The 23,915-nt window shown below is 39.6% G+C and overlaps 1 protein-coding gene across 6 annotated transcripts in view; it reads left to right on the top strand.

The window, feature by feature from the left end:
• Cnot6 (CCR4-NOT transcription complex subunit 6) overlaps window positions 1-16,657 on the top strand; it is a 74,639-nt gene extending 57,982 nt beyond the window's left edge. For 4 of the 6 annotated variants that reach the window (XM_008852229.3, XM_029555613.1, XM_029555612.1 and 1 more), the window contains 8 exons: window positions 3,656-3,760; window positions 3,842-3,910; window positions 5,511-5,668; window positions 6,442-6,596; window positions 7,271-7,425; window positions 8,257-8,487; window positions 9,288-9,490; window positions 11,578-16,657. In XM_008852229.3, coding sequence (XP_008850451.1) covers window positions 3,656-3,760; window positions 3,842-3,910; window positions 5,511-5,668; window positions 6,442-6,596; window positions 7,271-7,425; window positions 8,257-8,487; window positions 9,288-9,490; window positions 11,578-11,790 — 1,289 coding nt within the window. In that variant the 3' untranslated portion in view covers window positions 11,791-16,657. The remainder of the gene's footprint in view (window positions 1-3,655; window positions 3,761-3,841; window positions 3,911-5,510; window positions 5,669-6,441; window positions 6,597-7,270; window positions 7,426-8,256; window positions 8,488-9,287; window positions 9,491-11,577) is intronic. The other 2 variants (XM_008852230.3, XM_008852231.3) reach the window with 2 other exon arrangements.
• Window positions 16,658-23,915: the final 7,258 nt, after the last annotated feature.

Raw genomic sequence — 23,915 nt, 5'->3', positions numbered from 1 at the left:
TAATTGGCTTTCTGCTCTGGCCAGGGAAGCAGGGACCACCATCTCTGCTACTGCAGGAGATAGAACTCAGATATGAAGGCTCTGCTACACCTAGGAATAGGAGTTCCTCATTGCTGCTGGGCAGAATGTTAGGGCTTTTCTTCCACTTGGTCTCCCTGTATTGATGTCTCCTTGTTACTGCTGGAAAATGGTGAAAGCTACTTCTCTTTGGCTCCCTCTGGCAGCATTACAGACGGAAGATGGAGGAGCTTGTTACACAAAGGGTAAAAGTCTTAGATTATGACACCATCCCAGTAGGCCTTTACTTTGTTTTAAAAAATTATTTATTATTATTATTATTATTTGGTCTTTTTGAGACAGGGTCTCCCTGCAGCCCCAGCTGACCTGGAACTCTCCATGTAAACCAAACTGGCCTTGAACTAACAAAGATCTGCCTGCCTCTGCCTCCCGAGTGCTGGGATTAAAGGCATGTGCCACCATGCCCAGCATTGTTTTATGTGGATAAATGTCCTGCCTACGTGTGTATGAGTGCACCTGTGTTGTGCACTGCCTGTGGAGGTCAGAAGAGGGCATCAGATCCTCTGGAACTGAAGTTAGGATGGGTATTAGCTACCATGTATGTGCTGGGAACCGAACCCAAGTCCTCTTGCAAGAGCAGATGGTGCTCTTCACTGCTGATCCACCTCCAGCCTCGACTCTACTTCTCAAGGGCAGAAGTCTAAAGTCTCTCCTTGTTGTTCCATGTACTGACTTTTTAGCCCTGTGTCAGATAAATGAAGCAGAGAATAAACCTGGGAACTGCTGTGCCATTCCTTAGGCTTTGAGAGGTCTAGCCTATTTCCCCCCCTCTGCATATTTGTCTTTGTTTCACTGGCAGTGTGAGCTTGCACTCAGCAGGAAGAGTAGGGAAAGTACAGCATCATCTGCCATGAAGCAGCTCTTCATAATTTACTTCTGCTACTTACTTCTGAGGGTGCAAGATCATGTTTTAATTCTAGAATTGTATTGTTGGTAGCCTTACCCTATGGTGAAAAGCAGATTTATATTTAGAGGAATTCTGAAAGAACAAAACAGGCATTGGAGAAAATACGTTACTGGGCTTTAGTTACATCTTACATTTTTTTTATTTATTTACTTTTATCTGTAGGAGTGTGCTTGCATTTATGTAAGTGCATTATGTATGTAGTGCCTGCAGAGGCCAGAAGAGGGCATCACATTCCCTGGAAGTGGAGCTCCAGGTGGTTGTTAGTTGCTATGTGGGTGCTGAGAACCAAACCTGAGTCTTCTTGAAGAGCGACCAGTGCTCTTAACCACTGAGCCCCAAACTTGTAGCTTCAGCTGCATTTACTAGAGTTATAAATAGATGCTTGTGTTTGGGGATTGTTTTTAATACAGTGAGGTTTCAGAAAGGAAGATCACAGATCTAAGTAGTTGGTGGTTACTTCTGCTTTTATTCTATGGTACTGGAGATTAAACCCATGCAGCTCAGTAAATGTTCTATGACTGCTTTATATCGCCAGCCTTCCTCTATTTTTTTTTTTTTTTAACTAGAAAGTAATGAAATGATAGCATCAGTGTTGAACTGGTTGAAATGGACTGATTACCTGGTACTGAGAAATTTTTGTTCGACATAATTTTCTCAAGTTAGGCTCAGCAAAGGTTCTGGTAATTGCATCTCGTAGAGATGTGAGAGCTGTGGGCAGGTGTAAAAACCACACATGAGAGAAAGCGACATTTTCATAATTTACCTTTTTGCAAAGACATACATTTGTGCTCATAGCACATTTTATCCTTTCTGATTATTGAAATCAGAATTTTAAAGCAGAAAGGTATCTTAAAGGTACTTTAACTGGCAGTTTTCCATCTATATAATCCATCTTCCTTTTGTTTCTTTTTGTTATGTTCAGTTGGTGTACAAAATAGGTTTCTTTATGACATTCTTTATGACATTTTCTCAGCATCTTTGCAGAATACCCACAGTTTCACCGTAGTTACTTCTGCTGTTTGTAGGACTTACATTCTGGGTTGTCTTCTGTTAGACCCTCTTCTTTGACCATCACTGCTGGTTTGGATAGAGTCTTTCACAAGGCCACTTTTCCTCAGCTGTGGTCATTCTTAAATACCCTATCTTTACATCTCTCTTTGGCATAATTAAAATCAATTTTGTCTTTTTTCTTTCCTCTATAGACTAGTCTTTCTTAAATGGAGCTGTTTCTTACACACATTGCTCGTATAGTAGATTGGAATGCCTTTAGTTAAAATGCTACATTGCACTGTCAGGCTTCATTCTTCATTTAAAAAGCCCTTTGAGGAAAATTTACTTTCATTTGGGTTATTTACAAGCCATTATATTTACAGATGGCTTGTAAATACCCCAGAGGGCGAGAATTTTTTTCTTTATTGTGTTAACTAATGCTTAAGCAGCTTAACCAAATATGCCCTCTGGTTTCATTCAGTAGGATTCTTTCTTTTGTTTGTTTTTTTGTTTTGTTTTAGTTTTTGAGGAGAGGTCTCCCTGTAGATGTAGAAGAGTTCCAGATGGCCTAGAACTCTATGTAGACCAGATGGGCCTCTATCTCATAGAGATCCACCTGCCCCTGCCTCCTGAGAACTGGGATTTAAAACCATGCCACCACTATGCCCAGCCTTCAGTAGGATTTAAAAAATCTAAGTGCATGACTTAGGTTGGCCATTAAATGTCTTTTTGTAGTTTGGTTTCTCTTTCCTTGTAGTTCTGTCACATTCTTAATCTCTTCACAGCTCCCTACTGTAGTCCAGTTTCAGTTAAAACATTTACATTTGATGATGAGGAAAGGGGGGTGGCAGGCGAGCAGGTATCCCCAGAGTCCAGAGACATTGGATCTCTTGCTTGGAGCTACAGTTAAAGGCAGTTGTGAGCTACCAGATGTGGATATTGGGAACCACACTTGTGTCTTCTGGGAGAGCGGTGCTTGGTGTTACACTGTGGAGCCATCTCTCCAGCTCCTAGTTTCAGTTTTGACTGTTACAGCCATCTCTGTTATTAAAAAGATTGGTGAGGCACATCTATATTGACATTAGTCCATCAATAAAAACATGGCATAATTTTAAAAAATATTGTTTTTATTTTATGTGTATGAGTATATTGTCTGCATGTGTGTAAGTACACTCATGTTGTTCAATGCCTGTGGAGGTCAGAAGAAGGGGTAGGATCCCTGGTAACTGTAGTTATAGACGGTTGTTAGCTGCCATGTGAGTGTTGGGAATTGAACCTGGGCCTTTGCAAGAGCAATCAGCTCTTAACCACTGCGCCACCTCTCTAGCCCCATATATATATAAATGGGCATGGTAGTGCATACCTTTATAATCCCAGCACACAAGAGGCAGAGGCAGGCACATTTCTGTGAGATTGAGTCTAGCCCTGTCTGTATAGCAGGTTCCAGGCCAGTTGGAGCCTACAAGGGAGACCCTGTTTCAAAAAAGACACCCCCCCCCAAAAAAAGAAAAACCAACAAAAGTGATTTTTTTCTATAGTAAGTTGTTACCAATTATAACATTGTTATAGAATAGGTATCTCATAAATTTTCATGGTGTTAGGGTAATAATTTTGATATGCTTTTCCAAGTTGAAATACTTTTAGTACTGAGCTTAACTATTAAAAAAAAAACATTTCCAGGAAATCCACTTACCCAGGATATATTAAACCTCTGTCTGGAACCAGATGGAACAAGGAAGCTACTGAACTATTTGCTTGATAATTTGTCAGGTACTGCAAAAAGAAGTAAGTGGTCATTTGTTTAAACTTTTTTATTAGGAACACATGTAAGAATGTCACTTAATTCTGTTTTCTGTGTTCACCCAGTTTCAACAGAACAACCCCCTCCAAGATCTTGGATCATGTTACAAGAACCAGACAGAACAAGGCCAACTGGTTAGTAACCCTATTTATTTATGTGTTTATTTATTTGTTCTTTTTGAGGCTGGGTCTCCAAGCTGGGCTGGAACTGTTAGTTGGATCTGGTCTTGATAAACCTAAATCTGTGCTTGGCATGCTTCAGGTTACAGAGAACAGTAAAGCAAAATTCTTATTGTTGATTTGGTTTGGGAGGTAATAAAGAATAAATTCTAATGTGTCACTTCTCAACCAGGAGCAGTTTTATCCTTTATCGGGCATTTGGCAATGTCTGGAGACGATTTTGATTGTCAGAACTGGGAGTACTTCTGGCATCTAGGGATGTAGACCAGGGATGTAGCTAAGTAACCGCACTTAACAGCCTGTCCCTTTAGCAAAGATTTTAGCCATGGAGAATATTAGCACTGCCATTGCTGAGAACCTTACATAAAGTCTCGGTCGGGATCATTTGGTAAATAAGCCAAAACCTTTCTGCATTGGACGTTTCCAAATGCTAATGTGTTCCAAACGTCTTGGACATTACAAAAATCATAAGATAGCTTTATTACTTGAGAGAAAGTTTGAGCTTATGACTCCTCCTTTACCTAAATCTTGTGAAGTGGTTTAGGAGCTCCAGGATGTGCGATGGGACTTGGTGTGTGGTGCTCCCCTCCTTCTGCATGGGTTAGCCATGCAGGCCCGTCTTGTTTCATGGCACTTTGTATTATTTTGATTCATAGATGATTGTGATGTTTACTGTGGCAGCCCTCTGTCAAGTCTGTCCGTCATCACTGTTTTTCCAATAGTTCAATGTTTTTTAGTAATGAGATAGTTCTTAATCTGTATGTTTTACAACAATGCTGTTACACATTTAATATATTACAGTATAAAAAACATTTTATGTACTAAGTAAGAAGTCAAAAAAGTTGTGTGGTTTGCTTTGTTGTGATACTTTTATTTTAGTGCGTAAAGTGCTTGGGAGCTAAACTCACAGTGTATCTCCAAGTTAGCCTGTAGTTGTTGTATAGAAGAAAGAAAATGGGGCTGGAGAGATGGCTCAGCAGTTAAGAGCACTGGCTGCTCTTGCAAAAGACCAGGGTACGGTTCCCAGCACCCACAAGGCAGCTCACAAACTCTTCTGACCTCCTGGAGCACTGCACAACATGGGTGCACTTACATGCAGGCAATACACTCATACACATAAAATTAAAATAAATTATTTTTTAAAAAAGAACTAGATATGCTTATTAAGGAAACTGCCTTCCATGTTTCTATACCCTTCATTAACAGTTGGAGGTATAGAAGAAATGAGGACTCTTGTTTAAGAGGTTCACAGTCTTGTTCTTCAGCTTCTGTAGTAGATAACACATTGTATTTGAATTGGCTCGGCTATCTGTCCTTTCATTTAACACATTGTGTTTGGGTTGGTTCAGCTATCTGTCCTTTCATTACTTGATCTTCCTTTCTGTTCCCAGATCTGGCATATAGTAGTAGCTTTTCAGTGACTGTGTGTTGAGTAGTTGAAGTCAGACCTAACATCTTAGTGAGGACCATTACTGACATAATTATGGTTGGTTTTTCTTTTTTTTTTTTTTTTTTCTGCCATGTGTGTGAATAAGTAAAGTTATCTTTCCTACAGCCTTGTTTTCTGTCATGTGCTATAATGTTCTTTGTGATAAATATGCGACCCGGCAGTTATACGGCTATTGTCCATCATGGGCACTAAATTGGGACTACAGGAAAAAGGCCATCATTCAAGAAATCTTGAGCTGCAATGCCGATATTATAAGTCTTCAGGTAAGTCGTGCAGAAGACTGTTTAAGTTGCATGAATCTCTAAACCTTGACACAAGAAGCAATTAGAATAGAATACGTGTTATACTAAAAGATTTGAAATCCTAACTTCAGCAGCTCTTAAAATACTGGCCTTCGCTGTTTTCAGTGAGTTCTGAGAGCAGTAACTGCCTTGTCTGGCAGCATAGCTACCGAATAAGACAAATGAATTCAGCCAGGTTTTAAACCTTTCAGGATCCACTAAATACTCACTGTCCCCTGCATGCTGTGTTTAGATTAGGTGGCAAAGTTACTAAAATTGTGTCATTGCCTGAATATAATTTTGTTTTACCAGCAAGTGTTACCAGAATAATTAGGGCATAGTGAGGAAAGGATTGGACTTTATGCACAGTCACTTGAGTTTTTCAGCCCAACTCTTAATAATTTGCAGTCTTAGTTTTCTTTCTCCTCATGGGTCTGGAATTATAATCAATGACAGTTGAAATTCTTTCTCCTTGAATGATTCTTGTTCCATTAGTTCTAAGACATAAACATACATGTATAGGTGTCTTTTCTTACTCCTAAACTACAAAGAATTGCACTGACAACTAGAGACTGCAGACTGTCAAGTGTTATAATTGGTTTTAGATAAATTACATGGTAATGATGTTACAATCCTTAGTCCATAGCTCAGTCTGTTGAAAAAAAAATGTTATTTTAAGCCATATAAACAGGGTTAATGTGTAAGGCTAATGTTTGTTTTTTGAAATAACTTTGCTGTTTACAATTTTTTTTCAGGAGGTTGAAACGGAACAGTATTACAGTTTTTTTCTGGTAGAGCTGAAAGAACGTGGCTATAATGGATTCTTTAGTCCTAAATCTCGAGCTAGGACGATGTCAGAGCAAGAGAGAAAACATGTTGATGGCTGCGCAATATTCTTCAAGATAGAAAAGTAAGCCCATGTCATCTGTTTTTAAAGGAAAATGTCTTCAGTGTTTGCAGGATGGGTTCAAGGATGTGGAAATTGATTGGCAAATTAAGAGAATGAAGTGCATAGTATTACCTAAGAAAGCAGTATTATTGTTTAAAATGTAAAAGAGCCTGTATTTAATGATTAGAAACAGCCTATTTTGGAGGCACTGAAAGGGCTGTTGTTCTTCAGGTGTGTGTTAGGGCCTTAATTCCAGTTGCTGATAGAAGTACTATGTAGCCAGCGTTCCTTCTGGGGGACCTATACTTTGGAAAAGAATTGTTTAAAAGTTGTGAGAGGAAATATTCCAACATTAAACCCAATGACACCGTATTAAGTTATAAAGGTATTTCAAGATCTTATTTGTATCAGTAACCGATGAAAAAATAATTTTAAGGTCTGGGACTATACCTCAGTGGTAGAGAACTTGCCTAATATGCATAAGATCCTGGGTTCAGTCCTTAGCATGACAAAAACAAACCAAACCAGACTGGAAACAACTTTAAATAGATTTGGGAAATTGGTGCTAAATGTTGAGGATTTTCCATAATGTGATTTAAATACCATTATATGTATTAAAGAACTTTGTGAGAAATAGTTCTTTGTGAGAAATATCTATCTTGCTATTCCCAGTTTACATTTGTGTTTTGTTTTAGATTTACTTTGGTTCAGAAACACACTGTAGAATTTAATCAGCTAGCAATGGCAAATTCAGAAGGGTCTGAAGCTATGCTGAATAGAGTCATGACAAAAGATAACATTGGAGTTGCAGTACTACTAGAACTTCGAAAGGAATTGATTGAAATGTCATGTGAGTAACCTTTTCACACCCTATAAAATTGATGTCCCCTCCCCAAATCCAGTAGTTTCAATTAGACAGCCTCAAAAGCAGAAATCTCATTATGTATTAATGGTCTGGTCCAACACCTGTAGAAATTCAGTGAGAATTTCTTTTCTAAAATATGCATCTTTTTCTCTACCACAAAGCTAAAAAAATGGGAAATCATTGCTCAGAAAGGTAATACAAACCTTGAGAAAGCATGAAAAGAAAAAAAGAATATCTGAAACATTGTGATAAATAGTATGTGAAGCAACCACTGAGGGACCAGGACACCATCCGTTTCACACTTTCTTGTCAGCAAGATATTTGGTAAAGCTAATGTCTCTTCCTGACTAACTAACAATATTAAAGGTTTTTAGTTTGGGAAAGAGAGCCACTTTTTTAAAAATTAAAAAATATATAGTGACTGCTGAAAACTGAAACGTGTCACTTGAGGAATCAGAATTCAGGATAGTTAGAGATGGAAAAGATGAAAGTTAAAACCCTTTACTGGGGGATGCATCTCAGTGGGCTCCATCTCCAGCGCTATGGGTGGTAGAGGGGGTGAACCCAGAGAATGAATGACCGTTAAAAAGTGTATGTCTAAGAGAGTTGAGATTCAAATGAGAGTTGATTTAGGACATCTGAAAACAGCTGTCACAGGCCATCTCTGTACAAGTAGTGAGTTCTTCAGGACTAAAACCATCAACTAGAAGTTAAGGTACAAGCTCCATTTATACGACGGATTTCCATGATTGATAGGAAATTGCTTTCAGATGCTGTAGGCTGATGGACAGTTTGTTTTCTTTTTATCTAATATAGCTGGAAAACCACATCTTGGAACAGAAAAACAACTTATTCTTGTGGCTAATGCTCATATGCATTGGGACCCTGAATACTCTGATGTGAAGTTGGTACAAACTATGATGTTCCTCTCAGAAGTGAAAAATATTATTGATAAAGCCTCTCGAAGCCCCAAATCCAGTGTACTGGGAGAATGTGGAGCTATTCCACTTGTGCTGTGTGCAGATCTGAATTCTTTGCCAGACTCGGGTGAGAGAAGTCCTATTTTATACAGAATGGGTACTTTGTGACTTAGAAATATTTTGAGATGTATTTTTTAAAGAAACTGTGTGTTTGTGTGTGTGTGTGTGTGTGTGTGTGTGTGTGAAAAAGTGTGTGTAAACGTGTGTGTCAAGGTTCAAGTGTGGAGGTCAGAGGACAACTTGGAGTTGTTCTCTCCTTCTACGTTTACATGGGTTCTGGAGACTGAGTTGAGGTCATCAGGCTTTCAGGGTAAGCACTTTTTCCTGCTGAGCCATCTCACCAGCCCTGTAATGTTTTTTGTTTGTTTTTTTAAAAAATTATTTTTATGAGTGTGAATGTTTTGCCTGCATGTATGTAAAGTGTACTCCTGTAGTGCAGTACCTGCAGAGGCCAGAAGAGGGCTGTCAGACCCCCTGGAACAGGAGTTACAGTTGTTAACCACAATGTAGGTGCTGAGAACTGAACCCAGGTCCTCTGCATGAGCAGCCACTGCTTTTTTTTTTGTTTTTTAAAGGAGTTAGTCTAATTTAACTTACTCCAGCCAGCTGTTTATACAACTGTGGAAGGATTTGGGACAACACGTCTGTTTGTCAGATATAGCTTTAAATAAACCAGAATGTAAAATATTTGCTGTACTATGATTATAATTATATAAAGAATATGGGAAAATTATAGCTAATTAAGAAAAACATTTTAGAGAATAGGAATCTTTGTGGCTTTACACTATTACAACGTGATTTTTAAAGTTATATTTTGTTTTCTATAGCGTGTCCTCGACATATAAAAGTACATTCCTTTTCATATAGGTGTTGTAGAATATTTGAGCACCGGCGGAGTAGAAACAAATCATAAAGACTTTAAGGAACTGAGATATAATGAAAGTCTTACAAATTTCAGCTGTAATGGGAAGAATGGAATGACCAATGGAAGAATCACTCATGGTTTCAAGTTGAAGAGTGCCTATGAGAATGGCCTGATGCCTTACACAAATTACACATTTGATTTCAAGGTGTGTCTTAAGATCTGTAAACTTTGAAAACCTCCATTTTATCAACAAATCTTGTAACTTCAGTAAGTCTTTCGAATATTGGTGTGTGCGCTGACTGCAGTCACGTGACCTTCATTCATTGGCAGCAGTGCTCTCATTGCTGGTCTGTAGAGTTCCACATGGTTGATGTTGCACATTTGCTTTTTAGATAACCTAGTAGAATGTTCTCCAGAATGAGAAGTCAGGTGAAATAATGGTAGTAAAGCAATCCTTGGTTAGGCTTCACCTTTTGTGGCTTTCTTCGATGTTGATTACTAAAAGCTGGGTATGAAATACTGCAGTTACCTAGTTTGGTGTCAGATGTAGGCACTTGGGGGTATGCATCAGTGTCTTTGACCAAAAACACATGATAGAAGAGGATGAAAAAGTCAGTGGAAGATAGTGGCAAAACCTGTGTGCTAGGTGTTATGCCCTGGTGCACAGGCAGACACAGCCCTATGCTAATGCAGCTGTGATACAATGAGAAAGACTTTTTGTTTGTGGTTTTTGTTTTGTTTTTTAAGTCTTTTTGAGACAGGATCTCCCCATAGCTCTGGCTAGCCTGGAACTCACTGTGTAGACCACGCTGGCCTTGAACTCAGATCTGCCTGCCTCTGCCTCCCAAGTGCGGGGATTAAAGGTGTGCACCACCCTACGCCTGGCTGTTTGTGTTTTTTAGACAGGGTCACACTACCTGGACCACACTTGCCTCAGATTCTCAATCTTCTTCCTTGCCTCTCATATGATAGCCTCACAGGCATATGTCACCACACTTGGCTTTAAGCACACCTTATATTAGATAGCTTCCTAATACTGTAACAAAATGTCAGTGACTGTTTTATTCAAAGAAAAGGTTTATTTTTGACTCAACAGTTTTGGAGGTTCTGGAGCAAGTTGTCTTACAGCTTTGGGCCTTTCTGCTAGGGCAGTACATCATGGTAGGAGTATGTGATGGAACATATTGCTCACCTCAGTAGCCAGAAAGCAAACACAGAAAAGAAGAGGAGGGGCTGAGGGCCTATAATCCCCTTCTCAGGGATGTATTTCCATTGACCTAAGTACTTCCCATAACGCCCCACCTCCTGAGGGTCCTTGGCATCTCCCAGTGGCTCCACCCTGGGGGGCGGGGGAGCCTTTAACATGTAGATCTTTGGAGGACATTCAGTAAGATTATAGTTGTTCCAACCACACAGGTATGTCCTTACAACTAAGGATAGAAATTAACCGGGGGAAAAAATTAGTGGCTAGAGGCTGTATTAGTTACTTTTCTTTTGCTATGATAAAACACCATGGCCAAAGCAACTTAGAGAAGGAAGAGTTTATTGGGCTTATGGTTCTGGAGGGATAAGAGTCTGTTATGGTGGGGAGCCGTGGCAACTGGAGCAAACAAGCATGCACAGGAAGTAAGGAGAAAGACACTGGAACTGGGATGAGGCTTTGAGCTCTCAAAGCCTGTCCCCAATGACATGCTTCCTCCAGCAAGACTGAGCCTCCTAAACCTCCACAAACAGTGCCACTAGCTGGGGCCAAGTATGGGGACATTCTCATTCAAACCACCCCAGAGGTGTTACAGGGGTGAGCATAGTGCTTTTAAAAAGTCTTTAGGAAATGGTTATAGGTTTGACAGTTGAAAAGAAATTTACGAAGTGACAGGAAGAGGAAAGTGTTTATGTCTCTAAGTCATAGAAAAGAATTTAGTCTAGTGTACAAACTGCCTTTGTCCCCCAAAGTCTAGCATAGCATTATGGTAGTGAGCAAGGGAAAATGGCACAAAATAAGTTAGGAAAGAGTCAGGCGGTATCATGGAAGGTTGTTCAGGGCTTAAGATTTGGTAAAGATCCAGATAAGAATGTTTCATTCTGTTGAGTTGAACATTGATGGAGTAATTTGTTGACTGTATTTTGTTGCCCTTTTTGGTGCAGGGGATTGAGCATTTGGTTTTTGTAGTACTGCTTCTTCTGAAAGCTAGTAAATGTCTTTTTTTTGCCAGATATGATGAAGGATGTCCTGAAAACAGTGTTTTGGTGTTCTCTTACATGGGCCCTTACCCTTTTTATTGTTGTTTGCAGGGTATAATTGACTACATCTTCTACTCTAAACCTCAGCTGAACACATTAGCCATCCTGGGGCCTCTGGACCACCACTGGCTAGTGGAGAATAACATCAGCGGCTGCCCACACCCACTGATTCCCTCCGACCACTTCTCTCTGTTTGCACAATTGGAGCTCTTACTGCCTCTCCTGCCCCAAGTTAATGGCATTCACCCTTCCGGCAGGAGGTAGTCCAGGATCTTCAGAGGACCTTGGTTTTGCTTTTACTTGTAAACTTGTGACGATCTGAATATAGAGGAGTGAGGTATGGCCACTGGGGGTTTTCTCAATGAGGATTTGAATTTTCAGTCTGATAGTTGATGTGAGGTTCTTGTGTGAAAGCCAGGTGCTAGCAACAGCAAATTCTGAATGCAGTATCTTTATACACTGCTAGACAGGGATTGGTGTGCTCACACCCATCTTTAATTTGTTACAAGTAATTTTCCTGTTTCTTCTCTCCAGTATAATATTTTCATGCCTTGAAATAGGAAAATGTTTGAGCAGCATATTCTGTCTACACAGAAATCTGTAGCACTACTTTTTTGAGGCCAGTAATAACATCCAGAGACCATTCTTCCAGGCTTTACTCCCTCTTTTTCAGACTTGTTTGTAAAATGTAGAATTTGAATTTAGCCTTTATGATTGTATATGATCCATAGAAGACCTGATTTATGAAATTTTGTACTAAAAAATCAAATTTGAAAACAGTTGTATTATAAACTAAGGCTATTTTTTTTTAACCCATGTCCTATGTTCTGAAGGCCAGCTGGTAAAAAGGTTGCAACAGACTTTCTCTGCAATGATTTGCACTGTTAGGGTTTTGTTGGCCCTTTTGTACTACTTTATTTTTAAATTGAGAACATTACTCTTTAAATCTGAGTCTTAGACCTTGGGACATTTTCTTGGACCAGAAGCAACTTATGTATGAATTCCTGAATTTTTATGAAAACTATCTACCAGGACAGGTAAGCTGATCTGTAGGCATTTATGGACTGAATATGATAGTTAATATATGTACATTGTGGTATTTTTAAATCTTTAACTTTTTTAAGTTAAAAAATTGCAGCTGCTTAGGAACAGCTTCTTAACTCCTTTCTGAGATACCCTCTGTCCTTTCTCCACTGTGCCTGCCTCAATTTGTTCTCACCAAGCACTGCCTGTGCATGCAGAGAAAATCTGTGCATCTTTTATATTTTTTAAAAACTGTAACATTTGTGAGAATTTTATGAAGATGCTTTTTTATGAGCTGTGGCTTTCCCTGTTGGTGGCACATTTTGGAACATGTTCATCGAGTCCTGGGGCTCTGCGCACCAGCCCTGAGCACTGCTTCTTGTGTTGTTGCACAGTGCCGCTTGTCACCCAGAATATGACTATCATGTGCATTCCTTACTCTCTTACATTTTTAAAATCATTCCTTTTTTTAAGAAGAATAATTTTCCATTTTTGAAGCACTATAAATTAGATGCATTTCAAAACCGGTTCCTAAGACAATTGTTCAGATCATTTTTAAAGTGACTAATTTTAATGTGTCAGCCAAGATGAAAGTTATACCATACCCTGTATTTTGCCCATAGTGCCATTAGTAGCTTAGAGGTAAAGTCACCTTTAGCTTCACAGAGTTAACTGGTGTGTTCTGTTCTTGGTCACTGGTTCTCTTTACAAATCAGATGAACCTCGGAGAGAACCCAGTCCAGCTGCTTTTGTTTCATCTGCAGGCAGGGGAGCAAAAGGATGCCATGGAGCATTAAAAGAATTGTTGAATGTTATTAACAGTTTTTATACAGAGACTCAGTCATTCTGGATGACTTAAAATTTTATGAGAAAACATTTAATTGTTTGTGCTTTTTTAAAGAGGAAATAAAATTACATACTGTTTAAATAAATGAAAAAAATTTTTTCTTTTTTTAAAAAGTTCTCTGAAAGGTCTTGATCTTGAATTTATCCTGGACCTGCTTTTTCCTTTAAGTTTTTTGTTTGTTTGTTTGTAAATCTTTATTGTGATGGTGGGTTTTTGTTTGTTTGTAGATTATTTTTCTCTTTGTTTAAGTTGTGCTGACACCAAACACATCCAATTTATAATCAGTACGTTGGTATAGAACCAGTGCGTGACTTCTTACAGTGTTTTTGTTGCTCTTTGTGTGTGAAGTGTGAATATGTGTTTACTCATTTTTCTTAAACACTGTGTTGGTAATGTGCATCATGACAATTTCCAGGGAGGGTGAGCTGGAGCTGGCTGGACTGATGAGACTAAGGAAGCCACTTTTCCTGTGATCTACATTGTGGACTCGCAGGTCCAGATAGCTTTGTGTAAGGACAGGGAAGGAGCACTTATGTTGTACTTGTTAACGGAAGATGTATTCTTTTCATAGATGCTGGAACTAGAGTGCACTTGTTAGATGATAAAGGTTTGAGCTTTACACAAAATGTTTTCATCTGTATTTGTTGTTGTCTACGGTATATTTGAATTGGGAGGCAGCATATTAAGATGCAATTGCCTGTTATGTCTTGAAAATACTAGTTTTGCCTCTTTCGGGCATACTACATTCTGTGGGTCAGTTTAAACATCTTCTCCACCTTGTTTAGATAGTGAAAAATTGAACCAAGAGTGTAGATTTACAACTGTAACCTTCAAAGGAGAAATATTTTGAATCTATAGGTAATAAATGATCACACCAAAATAGACTGATACTTTTGTTAAACAAGATTTTATGTTTTAAAATTTGTGTCCTTAATAATTTCCAATAATCTATACTCACTTAAATACAGCAGAAAATAGTCTGTTTTCATGATGTAGATTATTTTTTAAGAATTCTGTAATAAATATATGTAATGTTTTGCCATAATGTAATTTCAGTGTTGTTGCTGGATAAATATCCATTTTAGGAATGTTTTACAGAATATTTGGAGTCTGTTTCCTATTTTAAGGATGAGAAGATTGGAGGCACTCAATTCCTTGTAAATCTTTTGAAGTACAGTTTACAGTATTGGTGGTAATTATTTATGCTTTGAGAATTTAAATAATGTTCATCAAAATTAATTTATAGCATAATTTAAACTGAAGTTGTAGAACTAAATTGTTGATTGCAACTTTAATAGTCCCAGAACATAGTCAAAGAACATCTCCAAGAAATGTTTTGCTTGTATCTTTGATTTGGTGATTACCAGGAAAACTTACTTTGTATTAGCACTTTGAAACCTAAAGATATAATTAAATTGGGTAGAATGCACTTCTAAATGTTTAAATTATAATTTCAAGTCTCTTCTAAGATTCAGTTTTTCAATAGTATGTTCAAGTTATGGAGTTCCGCTTTTTTACTAAAGTTACAGAATTAGTTTCCATCATGACTTTCAGGTTTGGTAGTCATTTTATAGGATGAAGCCAGCCTAGGCAAGATCATTTCAGGCATTTGTCTTTGAATGAGTCAGAATATCCAGTACCAGCTGGGTGTGGTGGCTCACTTAATCCTGGCACTTGGGAGCTAGAGGCAGGGGATCTCTATGAGTTCAGGGCCAGCCTGGACTACATGCAAGTTCCAGGCCACCAGCTGGGGCTCAATAATGAGACCCTGTCTCAAAGAGTAGGAGTGGAGGGAAGAAGCAGAATTCCAGTTATAGGTATTGGCAGGACCTCAGAACACAAGCCAGTGTCCCCCAGGCACAGGCAGTATTTTAAGATGCTTACTTTGCCCCTTTGGTTACATAATTTTAAAAACTGGTATGTTGATGTAGTGTCTGAAATAGAGTAGTCTTTATTCACAGTACATTATATGTGTAATGCACTGGACTAACTCTTGTTTACCATTCATGTAACAAAACCCAGCACATTATCTGCACTAAGTTCAAAGAATGTCACATTTGCCTAGGCAGCTCTTTGATAAGGGTAATGAGAAACTGAATTTATACCATATGGACTGGTGGTAGCAAGGGCTTTTACTGTTCTTTTCAGTGGAATCTTCTTGGTCAAATTGTAACTAGCTAGTATTATATTTATATACAGGGTCTCTTTTTCCTTACCAATGTATTTTCCTACTCATAGCCAACCAATAAATTCAATATCTGTTTCAAATATTTTAAAGTGTAATTTGTACAGCTGTAGTACTGAGGTTTCAGAAAAAAACAAATGTTAGCCCACAGGCCCACATTTGACAATTCTGAGGCTTCTGGGGCAGGGTTACAGCTCACCCTTCCAGGGAGGAGCAAGTATGGACATGACCACTCTAATGCGAAGCACTAAGAGTCTTTCCCATTGGCTGTGTTACTCTGTATAACACTCATTGCCAAAGTTCAGTTTTGTATTTAGGTACCCTATGGTCCTTTTGCATTTAGGACTTTTTTTGTTGTTGTTGCCATATACCTCATAAGAAATGGCCTCACCTGTCTTCCGTGTTTTGGAAGGAGATTGACATATTTTAAATAAATGCTTTCAAATATAGTAGCAAACATTGTGTTGGAGTTATACTAATTATTAACGGTCTTAATGTGTTACATATATAAATTTTGTTGCATATATGACCTGTAAAAGGTGTGATTTCCCCAGTCTTCAAATGTGGGCTTATGGTTTTAAAAAAAAACAAAAAAATTGATTACTTTTTTTAGAAAGTACTTCTCAGCGAGGAGATGTCGATGCACACACATATCAGGAGAATGAGGCGGAGGGGTCATGACTTCCAAGCTCCCCTCTTAAAAAGTAAGGGAGGGTCTGGTGGTGCATGCCTTTGATCCCAGCACTCTGGAGGCAGAGGCAGAGACGGTGCATCTCTTGAGATCAAAGCCAGCCTGGTCTACATATTGAGTTCTAGGCCAGCTGGGGCAACAGAAAGACCCTGTCTCAAAAAACAAACAATTACAAAAATAATAAAATAAAAAGAGGGAGGACTGCTCCCATAACATAGTTTTTATATATGTGCTAGAAAACATTTTTAGATTAAATGGCTAATTAGAGAAAATGTCTGCTGAGGCATTAGTTTCTTAAACATGTGCTACCTAAACCTAATTTGTTACTTGGCCTCTGTATGACAAGTCTTCTATATATTTGTTAAAAATAAATGTAAAAAATTAAGTATGTGTGCTGCTGATTTATGAATTCTAGTTACTGTTCTTTGGAACAATACAGTTATGATAGGGGTATTTATGGGGGGGTGATAAGGGTAATGAGAAAGGCTGCTAGGATGCTGCCTGAGGGCTAAGCAGCTGACAGCATTGATTAGCTGGGGCTTGTTTTCGTTAATGATGATAATTGGGGAGAAGCGAGGTTTAGTTATATCTAAAGAATCATGAGCTGAAAATACGTTTAGCATAACATTTTCAGATTTTAGGTAACAGTGTTACTATACGAAAGAGTAGATATGAAAGAGTCCCCTTTTGATTATTTAGGAATCTAAATTTAAGTTCATTTTAAGAAAAGCACTGCAGAGATCATTTTAGCCCAATATATGTTAGAAGAATCTTGGAAAAGAGAGCTCTTAATAGAATTTTTGGAGGATTTGAGGACTGTTTCTGTAAGTACATTTGTGCCAAATAATATTCTAAGTCTGTTCATTCAAAATGAATGTAACCAACTAGTCTGTACCTAGGAAGAGGGAAAATTGGATTCTAGGCACTTCAAAATTGTTTCTCCGGTCTCTTTGGCACAGTCAACTTTTTTAATGAAATGAGTAAGGAGGTGCCAGTCTTCTCATTTTCTCTGAACTGCAAACTTCAAATCATTCTATAGTCTACCACCCCAGTGCTGCTTGCTTGGGCCTGTGGGAGAAATGGGCTTTCTCTGTCATGCCCCGAGGCAGACCTCAGTAGCACATACTGCTGCTGTTTTCCAGCCTGCTAACAAAGTGAATGTAAGCCATCGGACTCAGATTCAGTGAGTGGAAGGGAGGGAGTCCATGTTGCTAATCCATCTTGATTGAATTTGGGGGGCTAAGCCTGTTTTCTTGGTTGCATTGATTGTTACTCATTTTGAATTGCTGTGCTTAGCTTGGTAAAAGTTCTGTGCCTAGTTAATCATTATAACCTAGTGTAACAAATGCCAAACAGTCCTTACAGATTGAGAACCCAGGGACTATATTTTAAAGGACTAAGAACTTGTTTCCCAGATGAATATATTAAAAGGCTTTATGGAATGTCTATGCAATGATGGGCTAGATTTGGAACATGATGCAGGTCCATGGGTACAGAGTGTACCAGTGGAGTGGCTGGAACTTGATGGATGGACAAAGCTGCTGCCTTTGGAACCTTGGAACTTGAGTCACATGATGAAGTTTGACCCTCCTCCTCTGGTGGTGTAAAGAGCTGCCCAAGGTTTGAATGGGAGTGGCATCACTAGATTGTTATTCTGGAAAAGTTGCTGTAAGCAGCACTTGGAGGATAGACAGAGTAAGACTGATGTCCAACTATTTCCTGGCTTCGGTGCTGTTCTTTTGAGAGATGATGAGCTGAAGAGAGCTTTCCAGTTAGTGAGTATAGACACACACATAATTAAAAACAAAATATCAAAAAATAAAAGGTTGATTGACAGACGGACCAGCCCTTAGCAGATTGAAGAGATCTGAGAATTTTAAATTCCATTTCTTCTCTGAAACGTTGAGAGATTAGCTTTGTGTTCAAGATGGTAACTTAGCCACGTGGTTGCTTTTGAACTCTAAAATCTTGACAAGTGTGACCGACATCATAAGATACATTTTGTTATTTATGAAATTTGACCTTTTAAAAAATAAAAATTTCTTTTAAAAGGCTGTGTGTGTACCTGCAGAGGCCAGAGGATGGTCAGATCCCCTGGAGCTGGAATTGCAGGTAGTTGTGAGCCACCTGATGTGTGTTGGGAACTGAACCAGGTCCTCTGCAAGAGTAATACATGCTTTTCAGTGCTGAGCACCAAAGGGCCTGTATTACTGTACCAGGAAAAAGAAAAATTAATGGCAAGTTGGTTGAAAAATAATTTGGTAGGGAAATTTTTTGGAGAAAATTATGAAAGACCAAGAATGTGCAAGATCAGTTAAGCCAGCAATTAACTGTATGTAGAGTACAAGAGTTTTGTAATGCCACTAAAGATCAGTTGATTCAGGGGCTGGAGAAGTGGTCCAGCAGTTACGAGCACTTGCTGCTCTTGCAGAGGAGAATGGTTTGGTTCCTAGCACCCACATAGCAGTTCACAATCTTCTAACAGTTACAGGGGATCTAACACCCTCTTTTGGCCTCCTTAGGCACCAGGCATGGATATGGTGCACTTTAAATCCATGCTGATACATATTCAAACACATAAAAATAAATCTTTTAAAAGACTCTATTTAAAATTTGAAAGTAATTGCTTGTTTTGACAAAATTAGCATAAAAACCTGCCCATTTATACTTTGCTTTGTCTTCAAACATCTCCAAGTTTACACACAAAAATGTGAATTCTTAGCCCCCAAAAATAAAACTTGACTGGAGAGATGCTTCCGTGAGTAAAGTGTTTGCTACACAAGCATAAGGACCTGAGTTCAGAGTCAGCACCCACATAAAAGCCAGGTGTAAGGGCACACACCTGTAACCCCAGTTCTGGGGGAGGATGTAGGCAGGAAGATCCTGGAGGCTCACTGGCAGCCAGTGTAGCTGAAACAGTTCCAGGTTCAGTGGGAGACCTTGTGTCAAAAAACCAGGTGGAGGGCAATAGGGGAAGATGTCTGGCAGTAATCCAAGGCATCCCCAAGCACAAAGTAAAACATGGTATATTTTACAGGTAAATGTGGAAAAAGTGTCTCACTACAGAGAGTATCCATGCTTATTAGATGAAAAAGATTTACTGGAATTTTTAAATGATGCTGTTTCCTTTTGGGTTTTCTGTCTCATGTTTATTGAAAAGTAGTGTTTTCTCAGTCAGAGAAGTTACCATGCCAAGTACAAGGGACCTGAGTTTGATCCCTGGAACTTGCGTAAAAATACCAAGTATGGTGAGGTGTGCTTGTAATCCTGCTGGGAAGGCAGAGAGGGGGCTCCTTGGGACTGGTGGGCCAGATAGCCTACCCTAGTTAGGGAACTTCAGCCCAAGCAAGAGACACTGTCTCATAAAACAAGGGTAAATGACACCAGGGTTGGTCTCTGCCCCCCCCCCCCCCCACTGAAATGAGTGTCTCCTTAAACAGTGAAAGGTGAGGGCATGGTTGTTAAAATTGTTACATATATAGATTGAGATTGTTTATCAACTTGAAAACTGCAAAGAAATAGATAATTGGTTTTTGTCTTTGCTTAGCATTTATTGGTTTAATTATGAAGGAACTGTAATGACTTACTGCTCTGTCATTTCCAACTTAAAGGTTATCTTGCAACAAAAAGTGCTTGCCAAATATTCACTATTTTGAGACAAAAAAAAAAAAAAAGTCTGGTACAGTATTTGTTTTCTTTTTAATCATAACACACTGAGTATGTGTGAGCCAAAGTTGACGCTCCAAAAAAGGAAAATATTAATGTTCTTTGTGGACAGTGAGAACAAATGGTAATACAAGTCAAGCATATGGATTTTACATATTTCCCAGTACTATGCTTCATTTGTAATCATTTCATAAATTAAAAATCACAAGGAGATTCTCATTAAAAATATTTCCATGGTGTAAACTTTTTATTTCTGGCTATTTGATTTAGATGCACAAAAAACTGAGGTATTATTTGATATGACTTGTTACCCCCTCTACTTTTCTACTTGGGAAACAAAAAAGTCAGAAAAATCCAATAGTGAGATCAATCACACTAAAACGTATTAAGCAGTCCAATCAAAAGAGACAGATTAGGGATGGAGCATGCCTGTAATCCCAGCACTTGAAGCAGAGGCAGGAGGATTGGCAGCCCAAGACCAGCTCAGGCTACATAGTGAAACCCTAACTGAAGAAAGATTGAGGCTGGATAAAGTATAAACTGTTTAAGATGGAAAGATACAAATAGGTTGACAGAAAAAGGATGGAAGGCTGTTATACAGTTATAAATGGCTATGCAAATCTAACACCATGGATGGGCTTTTAAAAAGTTTTATTTGATGAGTTTTGCTTTCATGTGTGTTGTGCGCCTGTGTGTGCAATGCTTGTAGATGCCAGAAGAGGGCATTGGATCCCTTGGAACTAGAGTTATGGGTGGTTATTAGCCACCATATGGGTGCTGGGAACCAAACCCTGGTCCTGGAAGAGCAGCCAGTGCTATGAACCACTAAGCTATCTCTAGCACCAGAGCATGGGCTTAAAAATATTACTAGAAATAGGGCTGGAGAGATTGGCTCAGCAGTTAAGAATACTGGTTGGTCTTGCAGAAGACTGGGTTCAAATCCCAGCACCTGCATGGCAGCTAACAACTGTCTGTAACTCCAGTTCCAGGGGATCTGATGGCCTCTTCTGTCTTCACGGGCTTTGCATGACATGGGTGCACTTACCTGTATGCAGGCAATACACTCATACACATAAAAATAATAAAATGTTTTTTAAAAATTACTAGAAATAAAGGGGTATTTTATAAAGATAAGAATCCCAAACCACAGAGCTCCAAACTACATGGAGTAAAATGGACAGAATGGGAGAGGTAGGTGATTAGGCAATAATACTTGAAGACTCAAATTCTTTGTTGCCAGTGTGCAAAGCAGGAGCTGAGCATGGAAGCACACATAGTACTTCCAGTTACTGGACAGTGTGGCAAGACTCCATGTCAAAAAACAAGGCACAGTATAATGTAACGGGAAATTTGAACAGTGCAGTAAACCAACTGGATCTAATAAGTTCATAAAATAGTATTACTAGAACGCATGTCTTCTCAATTACATGTGGAATAGTTTGAACTTGGTATATTCTTCAGTCATTGGATTTGGGAATTCAAGAATATGAATAATGTGGAGTAAGTGGAAGTTGGTGAGCTCACCCCACAGGGGCAGTGGTGTGAGGTGGGATGAGGGCTCCAGCTACTGGGGGAGGTAGGGATGCAGGGGAGGCATCTGCAAGTGCCCCACCATGCTGCCCCCCATGCGCTTCTGCCAGGGTCAGGACTTGCAGATAGCCACACACCTATAAACCAACCCTTATCGTCCACGTGACAAACCCCGAGGAGGAAAAGGGCAGATCGCAGGGCAGGGCACAGGTGAGAAAGAAGATGGTGGCCATGGCAACTCTTCAAAATGTGACTTCAGTAAGATGTTTAATCAATGGCTCACCCTGGCCAAGGAGGAAGATGTGAAAACTTGCTGACACCAAAAAACATTAAACCCAACCTTGGCCATGGGGAAAGACACGTGTGCACACAATCACCTGTCATCTTGAGCAAAAGTGAAAAATATTCTCAAAAGCAAAAAAGACAAAAATGAAACAAAGGAAAGTTATTCTCAAATATTGATGTCTCTCTAGCAAGAAATTCAAGCTAGCAAGTAACTCTTGCCTCTATTTACTACACAGAGGCCAAAATGCTCTATTTTAAAAATGAGTATAATCATGTGGACTCAGCCATGGAAACGAAAATGGTAGGAACCAGTTTAATTGAAATTATAACCCTTCCCGTGAGCCTGCAACTGTGATTGCTTCCTGTGAGCTTGGAACTGCTGTAGTCTTCATGAGCCTGGAGCTGTGGCCCCTCCTGTGTTAGCCTGGAGCTGTGGTCCCTCCTGTGTGAGCCTGGAGCTGTGGCCCCTCCTGTGTTAGCCTGGAGCTGTGGCCCCTCCTGTGAGCTGGAACTGTGAGCTATGGTTCCACATTCCTCTGGTGGTGGGCTGATGATGGAGTGGAGGATGGAGGACTTCTAATGCTGGGCAGCAGTTTCAGCCCTCTCTTGAGTGGTAGCATTCCCCACAGCCCCTTCCCCTGAGGTCCCAGATTGTACACAGCAGTGGTTTTGCCTGTGTCGGGCTTATGTTGGGGACTGGGGAGGTCTCTGTCATGTGCAGATTCTGGTCTTCGAAGGACTGATTCTCTAGAATGGACCTCCCGCCTCCCATGAGGGCCAGCTGTGGTCTTACATGTCGTCCTGAGCATCCAGACCTTGATGTTGAACCTCCCCCATTCCTAGGTATCGAGAGGTTTTTCATTATTTTTCTATTAATCTACAGCCCCAGCGTACCTTCACCAGTGCCCTACAGAAAATGTAAAGCACCTAATTGAATTTAGAGTAATAAAAATCAGCCTGGGAAGTTTTTTTTTTAAGTACTATAGTAGCTAAACTGATAAAATTCTCAAATTAAAAATATGTAATTATACTTTAGAATGAAAATTCACAATTCTATGCCATTATTTTTCTATTAATCTACAGCCCCAGCGTACCTTCACCAGTGCCCTACAGAAAATGTAAAGCACCTAATTGAATTTAGAGTAATAAAAATCAGCCTGGGAAGTTTTTTTTTTAAGTACTATAGTAGCTAAACTGATAAAATTCTCAAATTAAAAATATGTAATTATACTTTAGAATGAAAATTCACAATTCTATGCTGTGCTGGATAGCGTTAGTGTCAACTTGACACACCTGGGTTGAAGGAGCCTCAATTGGAGAATTGCCTCTATTGGACTGGCCTATGGCTGTGTCTGTGGGGCCATCTTCTTGATGAGTGATGTGGGAGGGCCCAGCCCATTGTGGGTGGTGCCACCCCTGGGCAGGTGGGCCTGTGTTGCATAAGAAAGAAAGCTGAGCAGGGGCCAGGGGAGCAAGCCTGTAAGCAGCGTTCCTTCATGGCCTGTGTTCCAGCTCCTGCCTCCAGGTTCCTGCCCTGAGTTCCTACCTTCAGCTCCCTGATGAACTGTGTGACCTGGGATATGTAAGCTAAATAAACCCTTTCCTCCCCAAGTTGGTAGTGGTCAGAGTATTTTGTCACAGCAATGAAGAACAAACTAAGACAGTAATTGGTACCAAGAGAGTGGGATGTTGCTGTGACAGACCTGACTGTGATGTTTAGGGGAGGACTGTGGAGGTGTTTGGAACTTTGGGCTGGAAAAGCCATTGCGTGCTCAGAATTTGTTGCTGTAGAAAAACCCTTTCCTCCCCAAGTTGGTAGTGGTCAGAGTATTTTGTCACAGCAATGAAGAACAAACTAAGACAGTAATTGGTACCAAGAGAGTGGGATGTTGCTGTGACAGACCTGACTGTGATGTTTAGGGGAGGACTGTGGAGGTGTTTGGAACTTTGGGCTGGAAAAGCCATTGCGTGCTCAGAGTTTGTTGCTGTAGAACTTGGAACAGTTATGCCGAAAGAGTTGTAGATGATGGAGGCCTGGCTTGTGAAGCTTCAAAGGGAAGCAGAGACTATCAGGGCTGTTCCTGTGAGATTTTGGATTGAGAATCTGTGGGTTCTGGTTGGCTGGGGCTGAAGAATCAGCTGTGATTAAGAAGAGACCAGAA

The sequence above is a fragment of the Nannospalax galili genome, unplaced genomic scaffold (assembly GCF_000622305.1).
Source record: "Nannospalax galili isolate Female #2095 unplaced genomic scaffold, S.galili_v1.0 scaffold1206, whole genome shotgun sequence".
NCBI classification, from domain to species: Eukaryota; Metazoa; Chordata; class Mammalia; order Rodentia; family Spalacidae; genus Nannospalax; species Nannospalax galili.
This window is presented reverse-complemented; position numbering and strand designations above follow the sequence as displayed.